This window comes from Aethalodelphis obliquidens, unplaced genomic scaffold (assembly GCF_003676395.1).
Source record: "Aethalodelphis obliquidens isolate GAN/ISIS:26980383/991018 unplaced genomic scaffold, ASM367639v1 scaffold99, whole genome shotgun sequence".
Lineage (NCBI taxonomy): Eukaryota > Metazoa > Chordata > Mammalia > Artiodactyla > Delphinidae > Aethalodelphis > Aethalodelphis obliquidens.
In genome coordinates this window covers 1,464,282-1,480,031 of record NW_020838043.1, presented here as the reverse complement: position 1 = coordinate 1,480,031, position 15,750 = coordinate 1,464,282, and the positions used below count along the sequence as shown (strand labels likewise).

The 15,750-nt window shown below is 42.7% G+C and overlaps 1 protein-coding gene across 1 annotated transcript in view; it reads right to left on the bottom strand.

The window, feature by feature from the left end:
• SMPX (small muscle protein X-linked) overlaps positions 1-15,750 on the bottom strand; it is a 52,612-nt gene that overhangs the window by 21,712 nt on the left and 15,150 nt on the right. Inside the window, exons 3-4 of the mRNA XM_027096160.1 lie at positions 15,037-15,123; positions 8,631-8,779 (exon numbers count right to left, since the gene is read on the bottom strand). Coding sequence (XP_026951961.1) covers positions 8,645-8,779; positions 15,037-15,123 — 222 coding nt within the window. The 3' untranslated portion in view covers positions 8,631-8,644. The remainder of the gene's footprint in view (positions 1-8,630; positions 8,780-15,036; positions 15,124-15,750) is intronic.

Sequence of the window (15,750 nt, the reverse complement as noted above, 5' to 3'; positions counted from 1 at the left end):
AGACACCATTTTCTGCTTTTTATGAAACGAAATAGAGACATAGAGCTCAAAGTTGCAAAGGTAGAAGGTAATGAGACCAAGTCTTCATGACCTAAAGCCCCATATTGTTAGCAACTTAGTTGTATTGCATTCCATATGTAAACCCAAGGGGAAAACTGGAAAGGAAGATATCAACTTGAGTATTATGATAAATGGTGATCTTACAGGTGATTACATTTTATTTCCCAGCTTCTATTATGTTGTTACAGTGTTTATATAAATAGGTTGTTTTAGCTTATTACATTTTACCATTTAAAAGGGCTGATATTTCCATTCATGCATCAGTTTAATCATTTGCCATTTATGTAGATATGGGTTAAGCTTACTCTAAGATGATAAAGGGCCTGGTTCCCAAATATGGAGCTGCTAATATTGATTTGATTGGTTGGTTATTGATTTGATTGGTTGGTTATTGATTTGAGATCTTTGTTCTTTTTTAATATAGGCATTTACAACTATTAGTTTCCCTCTAAGCACTGCTTTTGCTGCATGCCACAGTTTAGTATCTTGTATTTTCATTTTCATTTGTCTCAAAGTATTTTCTAATTTCCCTTGTGATTTCTTCTTTGACTGATTGGTTGGTTTTTTTTTAAAGAAATTTTGCCTTTTTTAAAAAAAAATTTATTTATTTATTTATGGCTGTGTTGGCTCTTCATTTCTGTGCGAGGCTTTCTCCAGTTGCGGCAAGTGGGGGCCACTCCTCATCGCGGTGCGCGGGCCTCTCACTATCGTGGCCTCTCTTGTTGCAGAGCACAGGCTCCAGACGTGCAGGCTCAGTAATTATGGCTCACGGGGCTAGTTGCTCCACGGTATGTGGGATCTTCCCAGACCAGGGCTCGAACCCGTGTCCCCTGCATTGGCAGGCAGATTCTCAACCACTGCACCACCAGGGAAGCCCGACTGATTGGTTGTTTACGAGTGTTGTTTAAGTTTCACAACGTGTGAATTTCCCAAACTTCTTTCTGTTCTTGACTTCTAATTTCATTCTATTGTACTCTGAGAACATACTTGCCATGATTTCAATCCTTTTAAATTTATTGAGACTTGTTTTGTGGCCTAACATGAAATAAGTCCTGGACAATGTGCCATATGTGCACTTGAGAAGAATGTGTACTCTGATATTGTTGGGTGGAGTGTTCCGCTGATGTCAGTTATATCCAGTTGGTTTATAGTGTTATTCAAGTCTTCTATTTCTGCTATAGACTGAATGTCTATGTCCCCCCACCCCAAATTCATATGTTGAAACTTAATCCACAGTGTGATGGTATTAGGAGGTGGGGCCTTTGGGAGGTGAAAGGTCATGAGGGTGCAGCCCTCGTGAATGGAATTAGTTCCTTATAAAAGAAACCCCAGAGAGCTTCCTTGCCCCTTCTGCTGTGTGAGAACACAGGGAGAAGATGGCCATCTATGAACCAGGAAGCAAGTTCTCACCAGACACCAAATCTGCTGGTGCCTTGATCTTGGACTTCCCACCCTCTAGAGCTGTGAGAAATGAATTTCTGTTGTTCATAAACCACCCAGTCTATGGTATTCTTTTATACTGGCCCAAAGAGACTGAGACAGTTTCCTTGTTGATCTTCTGTCTAGTTGCTCTATCCATTATTGAAAGTGGAGTATTGAAGTTGCCTGCTATTATTGCTCAATTGTCTATTTCTCCCTCCAATTCTGTTAGTTTTTGTTTCATGTATTTTGGGGGTCTGTTGTTAGGTGCTAAACACACTTCATCAAGGGTCTGAGTACATCAATTTGCCCTTCTGCTAACACTGTCAAAATTAGCCTTTGAATCAGCAAGAATCGTGATGCGTAATGTTTAACATTTAAGAGTAATGAACACCTTATGTTCTCCTCGATCAGAGATGGCATCTTTCTCGATGACTGGTTGGTAAATATGTCTTATCTGGACATAGACATTCTTTGAAAAATAAATCCAAAGAATTCTTGAAAATTAAATGATTTTCTTCTGGATTTACATATTTTTCTCCCCTTTTGAGGAAAATGAGCCAACCTTGACATTTTCCCTAATTATTCAGTTTCCCAGAGGAATAAAGTTATAATCAATGAATTAAAGTCAAATTTCTGAGCCCTTTACTGATCGCAGTCAACAATGTTACCGTCAGTCCTTGACAGAAAAGCTAGTCTTGCTTTTAAGTAGTAATCTCCCTGAGAATGCAAGGACTTGGAAAGTCTACAAGAACACATTTCTAGGGGACACCAGGCTTGCTGTGGTCAGGGTACCAGTAATAAGGCATGTGTGCTCAAGATGTATCAGATGTGCCCTAGCCTCTAAGAAGCTATATGCTGGCATCATGAAGAAGATTTAAAAAGCAAATGAATACATCACTTTGGTAAGGACTGTGACAGCATAAACAGAAGATGCCAGAGTTGGGGCAAAGTGCTGGATGGAGAAGGCATGCCTCCCACAACAGGGCATTATAATGGTTCTTTTCCAAACTACAAAATCTAGAATCAAGGCTGGTTGACCAGTGTGGGGTATGGGATAGAGACTAACTTGAGACCATGGCGCAGCGTATGGGTGTACAGGAGTTACAGATCATTCCAATTCACTCTCACTTATTGCACTATAGCAGTGTTTCTCAAAGTATGGTCCAATGCCCACTGGGTGACTTCGAAAGACTTCCTGATTCCAAAATGCGAGTGCTTTACTCAGATCTTACAACAAAATGGAGATTCATTCCATAGACTTTCAGTTATATACATGGCCAAAAGCTACTAAGTGAGTTATTAAGAATCACTACAATTTTGCATTTTTCTAAAACCCTGGTTTAGTACATAATCATCAAGTCTGGCTGTTGCAGAACACATGGCCATGCTGCAATGTCCAACACAGAGAGGAGTAATTCCTGCCACTTCAGAAGGACAATTTCTTTCTAGTGCTTCATCACTCCCAGGGCTTTCAGTTGCTGCTATCTTTGTGTTCATTAACGTAATTGTAGAATTCTTCTTAGGGTTTATCTTTGTTAATTATTCTTCTAATAACTGCTGCATTGCTGCTACTTTGATACTTATTTTTTTCCTCTCTAATTCTTTGTTATCACTGAGTTCTTTTACTGCTGGAAAAAGAGAAGAGATGATGTAGGCAGGTTGTGGAATCTTGCTTTGCTCTGCTCCAAAAGTTTAAGAAGTATTGCCCTAGAGGAACTGTTTGGTCTCAGCAGGGTGGCCCAATAATGATGCTCTGGACATTCCCTAAATCCAGAGGTTATCTCTGAGCCTCTGTTTAAACCATTCCATTCCCACCATCTCCTTGAAATTGTCCCTGATGCCAAATCATTGTGAGTTCCCCCTCTCGTAAGTCATAACCTTGCTTTGCTCTACTGCCTACTTGTTAGTGGGTCATAAACAAGCATGGGGTATCTTGAATCACTGAGCTGCTATCTAGTTCTTGAATTGTTACCTATCTTTTGAAGTATTTTATTTTTATCTTTCCATCAAGACCTAAGTATCCTGAGAGCAGGGACCAAGTCTGACATCTATATATCTTATAGCACGGAATGAAGAAAATGCCTACGGTACAGAAGCTAGTTACAAAGGTTTGTTACTGGGCACCTGTGGTCTGATCTGGGCGTTGAGAGTGGACACAGAATCTATTGGACACCCGCCCTTAGCAGTCCTCCAGGTTCCCCAGACCCCTGTCCGTGAAGTCTGAGGTGGCATCCCCTGCAGCTACAAGCAAACAAGCTGACAGTGGCTTTTGACGGTGGACATGGGGCGGGGGATTCCTGATCATGCAGCAAACAAGCAGGCATGCGAGTGTGGGAGGGTTCTTGGTTTTCAGACATTGCTGCTGGTCCTGTCTCTTATCTGGCTCCTGGGCTTGCTTAAATCACCATTTGGCCACCGTAAACCACAGCCAGGAGAATCCTGAGAGGTACGGGGCTGAACACCTGCCTTTCCCTGCCCCAGCCTGTTCCAGCGTGGAATAGGGCCCCATTTGGGATTCTCCCGTGTCTCTTGGTCTTGACTTGGTATGTGCTGCCTCTGTGTGGCCTGGTTCTGGTTCCTGATGAGGTCCAGGCCCTAACTCCTTTGCCACAAGCCGTGATTACTGATCTCTAACTGGCTAGTCATTGGCCTTTCTGATTCTTGTCCTATAGTATTTTTTATCTATTTTCATGAACAATTCTAGCCATGACACAGGGCATGAAAAGAATCTGAAACCCCACTTAAAAGGAAGTGCTGATCTTAGCTAGAAGGAGGTGCTGCTCTGTCTTATGTCTAAAATATTGTAATAGTTATATCCTAGACTTTGAGCCTTTAGTCTTGTGGTTTTCATAGTTTGGTACTATGGACTTATTCACTCAGTCTTCAAACAATGACCTGTTTGATTAAATCATTGAACAATACATGGTGAGGGCAGGTGATGAAGTGGTGGTCCAAAAGGAGAAAGTCAAATCCAGCCAGTGAGGGGCAAAATGACGGCTGGTCCAGGGTATTTACTGTTTATGATTCCGCTGAATCAATCAACGTTAAGAAATGTTCTCCCTCTGTGACCATAAACCATGACCACGGAAGTCTCAAAATCTGACAGATTTGCAGGAGAAGAATTGATGAGTCAAAAACAAACCAGCTCACTACCTCTCCTACAAGAAATAAAGATCACTCCTTGGGTCAAAACAATGACTGTCCTCATCGGGAACTCAGATCAATTACCTGGACAACTTAGGTTTTCACATTCCTGTAGAATAAGGACAAATAGGCCTCTCCGAGTGGTTTTGCATTATTAGAATTTGTTCAGGAGAGAAGAATCATTAAAGTCTTCTGTGAGAAAATGAAGTAACAAAAAATGTTTTCTGGATACTCTAGTACCTTTTTGCTATTTTATGGAGTTGGTATTGTTCCCCATTACTGTAACCATAGATACAAGGCTACGGAATCAGCCTCGCTGCTGAATAACACCACAAGATTCTCTCTGAACTTATTTTATTTTATTTTTTTTTTTTTTTTGGCCACTCTGCACGGCATGCGGTATCTTAGTTCCCCAACCAGGGATCAAACCCGCACCCCCTGCAGTGGAAGCGTGGAGTCTTAAGCATTGGACCACCAGGGAAGTCCATCCCCTCTCTGAACTAATTTTAAAACAGCATTCCTTTGGATCTTCCAAACAAAATTCTTCTGAAACTGGAACTGGGGTTAAATTTAGGTTGACAAGGATTTAATAAAAGCAAAACCCTTTAAAATTTGCATTAAAAATTCATGTATCAGGACTTCCCTTGTGGCTCAGTGGTTAACAATCTGCCTGCCAATGCAGGGGACATGGGTTCGATCCCTGCTCCAGGAAGATCCCACATGCCGTGGAGCAACTAAGCCCGTGCACCACAACTACTGAGCCTGCGCTCTAGAGCCTGCGAGCCACAACTACTGAGCCCTCGTGCCAGAACTATTGAAGCCCGCACGCCTAGAGCCCCATGCTCCACAACAAGAGAAGCCACTGCAATGAGAAGCCCGCGCACCGCAACAAAGAGCAGCCCCCGCTCACCACAACGGGAGACAGCCCACGCGCAGCAACGAAGACCCAACACAGCCAAAAATAAATTAATTTTTTAAAAAAATCACATGTCTAATTGAACAGCCTTGGTTGGGTGATGATAATAAATATTCCCAAAAGTTCATTTCACTTCTGCGGGCTTTCTCACAAGAAAGTTCTGTAGCTTTGTCCCAAGCATATTAGAATATTTCATCTCAGCTTGGCAACACAAGCAGGACTGATATAATGATAGTCATCAGTTTGCTTCATTCTGTCATAATTAATACCAAGTGTGCGTGGCCATGCTTCAGGTCAGTTCCTGCTCACGTCACTCTGTCCCCATCCAGGTTCCTGGGATTCACGCTATGGTCATAGAATCCACCGTGTTTTATTCTTACTCCTTTTTTCGTTCATGTAACTGTGCTGAAAACACTAGATACCGTCCTGTTCTTTTAACTCAAACTGGCTCCTACACTATGAAGAAATCTTTTCGGCAGAACTTACTTGCAAATGTCTTAGTAAGTCAGCATAAGCGTGACTCCATCACGAGTGGGATTGTCTCACAGAACGTCTGTTCTTCATTATGTTTACAGAAGACACTGTAGGGCCCCATTGCTGTGCTTGCCTTTGCCATCTACGTGGTCAGAAGATGTCACCCTAATACCCACAGGGAGTGTATCATGAAACTTAACAAACAATAGGTAGAATGCTCCTCACACCGTATCTGTCACATGATAAGTAATCAGTATATGTATCTAGTGTTCAGTACACAGCAGATACTCAATAAATATTGGTTTAATAAATGAATGACTGGATGAATGAACAAATGAATGGACAATCAGCCAGATAAATACCTGTTTTATGTTGCCAATATAGATTCCTCTCCTCTAGACTTAAACTTCTGCTTAAGAAATGGAATAAACTGTGCGTGGTGGCCTTCAGTAATGTTGGGTAAAGCTCCCAGGGTCTCATAGGAGAAAGAGCCATGACTTGGGCCAATTCCACAAGCCCACTACTGACAGAAATCCCACACCAGTCTGCAGGCATCAGGTCTGCAGTGAAGGGTAGGGCTGAGCCCTCACCAGGGGATCATTACTGAACAGAGCCAATGAAAATAAAGTCACAGGCCCTGCTTGCAGTGCCTCTAAGGGTGGCAGGTACAATTTTTTTGTTTGTTTTGTTTTGTTTTGTTTAACATCTTTATTGGGTTATAATTGCTTTACAATGGTGTGTTAGTTTCTGCTTTATAGCAAAGTGAATCAGTTATACATATACATATGTTCCCATATCTCTTCCCTCTTGCGTCTCCCTCCCTCCCACCCTCCCTATCCCACCCGTCCAGGCGGTCACAAAGCACCAAGCCGATATACCTGTGCCATGCGGCTGCTTCCCACTAGCTATCTACCTTACGTTTGGTAGTGTATATATGTCCATGCCTCTCTCTCGCCCTGTCACAGCTCACCCTTCCCCCTCTCCATATCCTCAGGTCCGTTCTCCAGTAGGTCTGTGTCTTTATTCCTGTCTTCCCCTAGGTTCTTCATGACATTTCTTTTTCTTAAATTCCATATATATGTGTTAGCGTACGGTATTTGTTTTTCTCTTTCTGACTTACTTCACTCTGTATGACAGACTCTAGGTCTATCCACCTCATTACAAATAGCTCAGTTTCGTTTCTTTTTATGGCTGAGTAATATTCCATTGTATATATGTGCCACATCTTCTTTATCCATTCATCCGATGATGGACACTTAGGTTGTTTCCATCTCCGGGCTATTGTAAATAGAGCTGCAGTGAACATTTTGGTGCATGACTCTTTTTGAATTTTGGTTTTCTCAGGGTGTATGCCCAGAAGTGAGATTGCTGGGTCATATGGTAGTTCTATTTGTAGTCTTTTAAGGAACCTCCATACTGTTCTCCATAGTGGCTGAACCAATTCACGTTCCCACCAGCAGTGCAAGAGCGTTCCCTTTTCTCCACACCCTCTCCAGCATTTATCGTTTCTAGATTTTTTGATGATGGCCATTCTGACTGGTGTGAGATGATATCTCATGGTAGTTTTGATTTGCATTTCTCTAATGATTAATGATGTTGAGCATTCTTTCGTGTGTTTGTTGACAATCTGTAAATCTTCTTTGGAGAAATGTCTATTTAGGTCTTCTGCCCATTTTTGGATTGGGTTGTTTGGGTTTTTGTTATTGAGCTGCATAAGCTGCTTGTAAATTTTGGAGATTAATCCTTTGTCAGTTGCTTCATTTGCAAATATTTTCTCCCATTCTGAGGGGTGTCTTTTGGTCTTGTTCATGGTTTCCTTTGCTGTGCAAAAGCTTTTAAGTTTCATTAGGTCCCATGTGTTTATTTTTGTTTTTATTTCCATTTCTCTAGGAGGTGGGTCAGAAAGGATCTTGCTGTGATTTATGTCATAGAGTGTTCTGCCTATGTTTTCCTCTAAGAGTTTGATAGTTTCTGGCCTTACATTTAGGTCTTTAATCCATTTTGAGCTTATTTTTGTGTATGGTGTTAGGGAGTGATCTAATCTCATACTTTTACATGTACCTGTCCAGTTTTAAGGGTGGCAGGTACAATTTTGAGCCTACCTTTCCCTCCTCTATTTACAGAGTCATTACCAGGCCCTCTTGGTCTGCCTTACCCACACCTGGGCTACCACCAGACCTCCTCAGCTCCTTGCCCCTCTGATTCTCCAGCTCAGAAGTAGCTCATCGCTGTTTGGGGCATCTGGGTAGGGAAACTGAGGCATGCAATGATGGAGGGCTCCCTGTACCTGAAGATCAAAAGCTCCTCAAGGACCCCCTCCCAAGCATCTTTCCTCTCCCAACCCCACCCCCACCCTTCCCCAATCAAGAAGGTAACCAGCAAGGGGATGGCAGGCAAACATCCTCAATGGCCCTCTGACTGGTTTGGGAGTAAGATAGGCTTAAAAGCTTGGCTTTACATACCAGAAAAACTTTGCGCCGGAAATACTGGTCTAACTTGAAGGTCCTGATCCTTAGCAAACACTTCTGGAATTCCAGACTCCTTCAGTGCAAGGCTTCCATAAACCATTTTTATAGTGGTCTTTTTGAGACAAAGAAAAGAGTTTTTCACTCACCTTTTTTCTTCCAACTACTGTTCAGCTTTGGGGACATACTTCAGTTCACTTTTAATATTCTGGATCTCTGATAGGTTGACCGCAGGTCCTGGAAGTTTCTTAGCTCCTGGAATTGACTTCTTCTCCTCATCCAAAGTGGGAGGAGCACCCTGAAGAGAAAAAAAGGAGAAAGATTTAGCTCACCGAAAAAGACATTTGGTCTCTCTAGGTCATAGACATGAAGCAGAAAACAATTAAGGCAAAAATAGTGTCAGAGAGTAATTCTAGCAGAGTGACTTTTTCTTGTGCTGTTGGGTTACCCTCAGAGTTTCAAGATCTCCTGAAGTTTATAGAAGAATAAAGTTGGAAGAAGAAAACAAGTAATTTCCGCATCACTTTGAAAACACAAGAGTACTGTTCAGTGTCTGATAGCTAATAAAAATTACCACTAGTTAAAAGGATTTGTGTTGTGTTTCCAAGAGAAGCATCTTACAAGATCAAATTTAATTTGGTATCATAATATCATAAGACGCCTGAAAGGCACAGGTTTGTAGACTGTTAGTGCACGGCTATCTCTAACAATGACTTGGTCCAGGAGTTTTCCGTTCTTTTGTTTGGGGTGCAGTGGCTGCCAGCCTTTATTACAGTGACATTTCTGGGAAGCAGAAACAAACTGAAACTGACATCAGCAAAACCTTTTTGAATATGGGTGGGGTAGGATGGAGTGGCAGAGGAGGCCCAGCTCTCCCCTCCTGCTTTGGAAAGCATTTTACGTTTCCTATTGTTTTATGTTTTTCTGTTGTTGTGGCTTTAGGGCGGGACCATATCCTATACATTTTTCTGTGGGTCCTCCAATGCCTGGTGCAGAAGTGCACAGGCACACTTGTTGATGGTTGTTTAGCTGATTAAGCCTGAGAATGTGCCATAGTGACAAATCTATGCCTCTATGTACATACACCAAACACGTATTAACAGTGGCTGTAAAACAGGAAGATCCGTTGCTGTGTGTAGCTCCTAGAACTCCAATTCATTACTACAGACAGTTGCTGGTTAGCTCATTCCTCCTATTTACTAGCAGTGGGGGGCATATTCCCCAGGGCCCTGGAACGAAGGTGTTGGAGGAACATTTGATCTCTGTGGCAGCCACAGGAGCACGCCTCTCGGATCAGTTTCCTGCAGGGAGGATAATTGAATGATAGGCCTGGCTGCTTCACCCTGAAACCCGCCCATCACCATGCTGAGGTCACACTTCCCACGGCTGCTCGTGACCAATGAATGAGTGTCATAGGATCCTAAGGCGGGCCCGTTCCTGGGAGACCTGGGACTCCCCTGGGAGGGACTTGGGCTCGAGAATTTTCCTTAGAACAGCACTGTTGTCTAAGATGCTTCCGCCCAACCCTCTGTCCCACTCTCCTTCACCTGCATCACGGTCTGAGGACCCTCTCGTTTTTCCTTACAAGTGTTTTCCCCAATAAATGTTTTGCCCATCGAATCCCACCTTTGGATCTGCTTCTTGGAGGACCCAAATTAACAGGCCCCCTATGAGACTGGCAGAGCTCCACCTGCTGGGCCAGCAACTGAGTGAACCAATACAGTTCTGGGAAAAAGAATAAGAAACTGCACGTTTTTCTCAGGTGCAAGCCCTGTGCCCATATGTGTTGCCGGCCTAACTAGGCAGCCCTGTAACTTGGGTATTAAAGCCAATGCCATGCTTTAGCCCCCATCTGGCTCCTATATCTAGTTCTCAAATTGTCTAAACCCTAAAGGGAAAGGGCAGAAAATGTTCAAGCTTCCCAAACTTTAACAAATTATTTGGTAGATGTTTCCTTTACAGAAACGTTTTTAAATTGCTTATTTGAGGGGCTCATGGTTTTTCCTGTAGTCATTTTCTTTGAATCTGACCCAGTGCTGATGAAATAGCTAACATGTCACCCACACGAAATGATACAGTAGTTCGATGTAGACTGTACCTGTTGTAAATATCTGTTGTATATGTCTGGAAAATGTTTCCCCGGGTCAATGTATAGAGCCATAGGCTCAGCTTCCTTGCATCATGCACGCACATTCATCATTTATAAATGCAGATTTAGAAGCAATAGTTAAAACTGTTAAACATCCACTTGGAGGACATGGTATTCCAAAATGTTCTTTGTTGGGCTTTTGGAAAGAAATTTTAAACAAGGCTATAAAGTGCTCTTTAAAAAAAATTATATATATATATATATATATATATATATATATATGTAGTGGTGAAATGAAAAATGTTTCCTTACTTATAAATGTTCCCATGGTTGTTAGGTGGGTAGATCTTAATAAAGAAGTATGAAGGAGAAAAATGTTTCCAGTTCCTTCTATTAAGTTCCTGGGTGAGTCATAATCACTATCTTTCTAATATCAAAATGTGCTATACTGGCACAATTAACACAGAAAACCAGCGTGTGCAGTTATGTGTCTGTGTGCAAAGATTTACTGTGCAAACATACACAGTTAAAGGATGAAAATACTTAATATTAGGCACTTTCCTTTAAATTTATTAAAACCTCAATGCACTGTGTTTTTTATTTATCAAGGTAAAACTTTTAACACTTGATTTGGTAAGGTCAGATATAATGGAAAATTATAAGTGGGTATATTTAAGAACTAGGTTTTAAGATATTGACTCAGGAGGGGGTTAGTGGTGGTGCATATTCTTAACTGAATCTTCTCTCATCTTCTAAAAAAGAATGCGAATCAGATTCCATTTTTTTCTGTGAATTTGTTATCATAAGAATTATAATACATTAAGGCATGAACAGGCAGGGGCCAGATGGTTCCATTTGGCTAAGTATGCTCTCTTTTCTTTTGTAAGTAGATATTTGAATTGAGAAGGGATATGGAAGACATTCTTTGGTTTTAGATAAAGAAAGCTTGAGAGAAGGCTTATCAGCCCCGCGCCATTCCCAGTTTCAGAAATGGCTATTGTCAAGGGAAATGCCCCCCTTGGGGGGTGACAGAGTATTTGTAAAATTTGGCAAAATGGTGAACCATTTCCCAGCTATCTCACCTTCATCTCCCTCTTTACTACCAGATGCCCTATTTCGTCTTCCCCTAAACTCTCTTCTGTACGACACAACAGCCTGATGTGCTTATACACACAGTGTATTATGCTCATACACTGGAGACTTAATAATAACAGCAAACACACTGCTAGCTCTTCTAAGTTACACCTACTAACTCATTTAATCCTCACATCAATTCTCAATCCGTGGGACTTCCCTGGTGGTGCAGTGGTTAAGAATCCGCCTGCCAGTGCAGGGGACACGGGTTTGATCCCTGCCCCGGGAAGATCCCACGTGCTGTGGAGCAACTAAGCCCGTGCACCACAACTACTGAGCCTGCGCTCTAGAGCCCGCGAGCCACAACTACTGAGCCCACGTGCCACAACTACTGAAGCCCGCGCACCTAGAGCCTGTGCTCTGCAACAAGAGAAGCCACCACAATGAGAAGCCCACGCACGGCAACAAAGAGTAACCCCCGCTCACCGCAACTAGAGAAAGCCCGTGCACAGCAATGAAGACCCAACACAGCCAAGAAATAATTAATTAACTAATTAATTAATTACTTAAAAAATTCTCAATCTGCTACCATTATTATCCCTATTTTACAGTTGAGGAAACTGAGGCACAAGGTGAGGGGGGGGGGCGTTAAGAAACTTGCCCACGGCCTCACAGCTAGGAAGTAGCAAGACTAGAATTAAATAGTGTATTTGCATCATGTGAAGGGATCAGGTGGAGAGGGAAATAATTAACAGAAAATCCCAATGTGCTGTTTTGTGGCTTAATAATGATGTAATTGAGAGATTTGGGAGGCAGAGCAGGGGCTTGTCAATATGCTTCAAATCACTTTAATCAAGCAGCTGCCTTGTCTTATGCAGAGCAAGGGCTTACAGAGACCATAGGTGGGCGGGAGACTCAGCCAGTGCTCACAGGCCTTGTCAGATGGCCTGTCCTGGCTTCCTGCTAGGGTCCACCTTCTTCACGTCTGAGATGGTGGCGGGTTTGAGATGGGGGAGCTCCTGGCTGTGATAGAGGTGGCCTGTTCTGTTCAGGAGTGGTTTGTTATGCCCTCGACTTTAGACAGTGATTATCTTAATGGTAAGCTAAGCAATGAATCCCAAATCTAAGAAAGTAAGCAATTCTGAAGTTTTAAACTGGATAGTAATAGAAAAGCGGGGCTCTACTGGTTATTTGAATTCAGATTCCATTTTCCCATTCAAATTATGCAACCAAAGGTGGCTGGGGCCTCGTAGCCAAACCAAGCTGCCTAACTGCTCCCCTTGCAATATTGCTTCCATGAGAAACTTACTCCAAGGTCCAGCCCAGAACTTGAGTCATTAGATCCCACCTCTCCATAAGACCCCACAAGTCCTGAGAGTCCCTTTCAGCTCTCACAATAAGGGAATACCACCCCTCGCCACCCTCCCGACCGGTGAGCCCCACAAGAAAGGTGTAGCTCAATTCAAGAAACACTTCTGGGGTCTCTGGATCTCTGTGGATACCTCGCTCCCTCCATCCTGAGAAGAATGTTGGTTGACCATTTGTTTATGTGGTTGGTCATAAAGTAAGTTTTCAAAACCCAGGCTGTATCAGTTCTTAGTTATTTTAGAATGTGCCGGAACCATCAGGCTGGGGACAAGGCAAGAGTACGAGCAGGGTGCTTTCCCAAGCTCCTAACTGGGACACTTGTGTGGAGGAAAGTACCAGTTGTAGAGAAGAAGCGAGGGCCATCTCTACCACAGAGGAAGATGGATGCAAGCCTCCAAAACAATAGTCACATCAGTCAATTTAGTGTGAAAAGAGAGTCAAGCTACCTTCCAACTGATTGCCAGACCCAGTGACACACAGCTTACGAGGAAGCACAGGAAGAAAACCTAATTACAGATGAATGGAGATGTAGAAAGAATGCCTTTCTGCCCTCCCTTCTACCTCCCTGTGCTTTTTTCTTACAACATGTGAAATAATAGGCCCAGGAGTCCTTCATAAAAATTGGATAATTCGATCAATCGATGAACAGTCATTTATTGAATACATGACTCTTTCCTCACAGCAACCCTCTGAGGAACGGACAGAATCGTATTTTGCAGACAGAGACTCAGATACTTGACCAAAGTCCCAGAGGGAGAGCTCATGATCATGAGCTACCTGGGTGGCCAAGTTAGCAGCAGCAGAACTAGAAATTATGTACCATCAGAGCCGAGTAGGGCCAGGTCTTTTCAGCTTGTATGTTGAAAATTTGTTATTCGTCAAGGGTGACTTAGTGACTGCAACTCCAGAACTTGGTGATGTCACTCAAATACTCTATCTCCTCCTTTCAAAAATTATCTTTCTATTTATAGGAAGCTGGAACCACTAACTGAGGACCACATCAGGAATTATTTATGAGAGAAAAAGGTTAGATGCAGGACAACCAGTTTTATTAGCAAATACCAAAAAGGTCACCTACAAAAGTTTAAAAAGCCTTTTCACCTTTTAAAAAAGGTAAAATACAGTTTGCAATACCCTGTGGCTTTATTGCTCCAAGACCTTAACTTTTTTTTTAGAATCAGACCTTCCAGGTTTCATCAGAAAAGTCAGAATTGAGGAAAAAATATAAACATTTGGGCAGAGAACTATATTTATTGCACCCATGATGAATTTTAGCCCCCATTTTAGAAGACTGGGTATCTGAATTTGGAGGAAAGGAAAAGAAAGAAAGGGAGGGAAAAATACAGAAATTGATAGACTCCTTTGCAAGTTCCTCTTTTCAAAGGAAACACCCAGAGATTGGGGCTTTTTGTTTGAATCCACAAGTAATTTTACGTGCTTATTACCTGCGTTCCCACTGGGGTTTATCACTTATCAGAAGCTGTACTACATACATCCAGCTAGATTGAATAAAAGCTTCAGAGTGAAAACTTAGCAAGCTACTGACTGTTGCTGAACCAAGAGCATCTGAGAGGTTCCCCCTCCCCCTACACACACACACACACACACACACACACACACACACACACACACACTCACACACACATACACACACACACACACACACACACACACACACACACACACACACACACACACACACACACACACACACACGAAGACACACACACACACACACGAAGACACACGCAATCAATAAACTAGATGCTAAACTCAGCATCTTGAAGTACCTGGGCCAGGCACTTAGATTTTTGGCTGGAGGGAAGTGAGGGTCAGTGTGTTTCGTGGCTGATTGAGCAAGACAACCAAAGAAATGTATGCACTACATGATGACTCCTTGACCCACATCCATTGGTGCCCTCCTTGTCCTGGAAAGCTGGCCCTCGCCTTGCCTCTGCCCTCCTCTAGTCAGGATGTTGGAGGAGAAAGATGGTGCTGAGCTCTGCCAGCTCAGTTTTTCTCACCTCCTCCGTTTCTGGAGTACATTCTTTTCTTCTGGGGGGTTGCCCAGCTCCTGGCCGAAAGGCTCCCATTGGGATATTGATATTTGCCTAAAAGAGAAAACAGGGAAGATTTAGGTTAAGGAAAGTAAGAAATTGCAATGACACTCTGAGATGGTAATCATTGTGAGGCAAAACAAATCTGAAAAGTACGTCTTTAAAGCTTTTTACCTCAAGAAAATTGCTATGACAGTACAAAAATATGCCAAGGAAAATTTGACTTCCATTTATTCCAGATTTCTTGTACTCATCCTGAGGTCTGTGCAGTGATTTCACAGTTCCCTATTGGCTGGAAGAATTGGAAGACAGTTTGTTCTGGCTGTTGCCCTCCTGTGGTGCCTAATATTTTCCGCTCTCTGGGATGAGGAAAGAACACGTAATGATAGGAAAGGAGGCCATGGCATTTGCAGAAACCATCCCACATCTTAGCCCTCCTTCAGCTTCCTTCAGATTTACCACGGGAGCGGGGCAATCACACCTCCCAAACCACCTCCTCCCTCCCATAATGTCCTAAGGCTATTCTAGGACAGCCTTAGGTCTCTGTAATTTGACACTCTTTTACTTTCTCCCCAACACCCCACTGTGTGGGTCAGTGTGTAAGGAGAGTGCTGGAAAGTCAAGTTGATTGGTATCACAGTTCATAGATTTTTGTCCTTTATTAAGATGCAATACCAATTT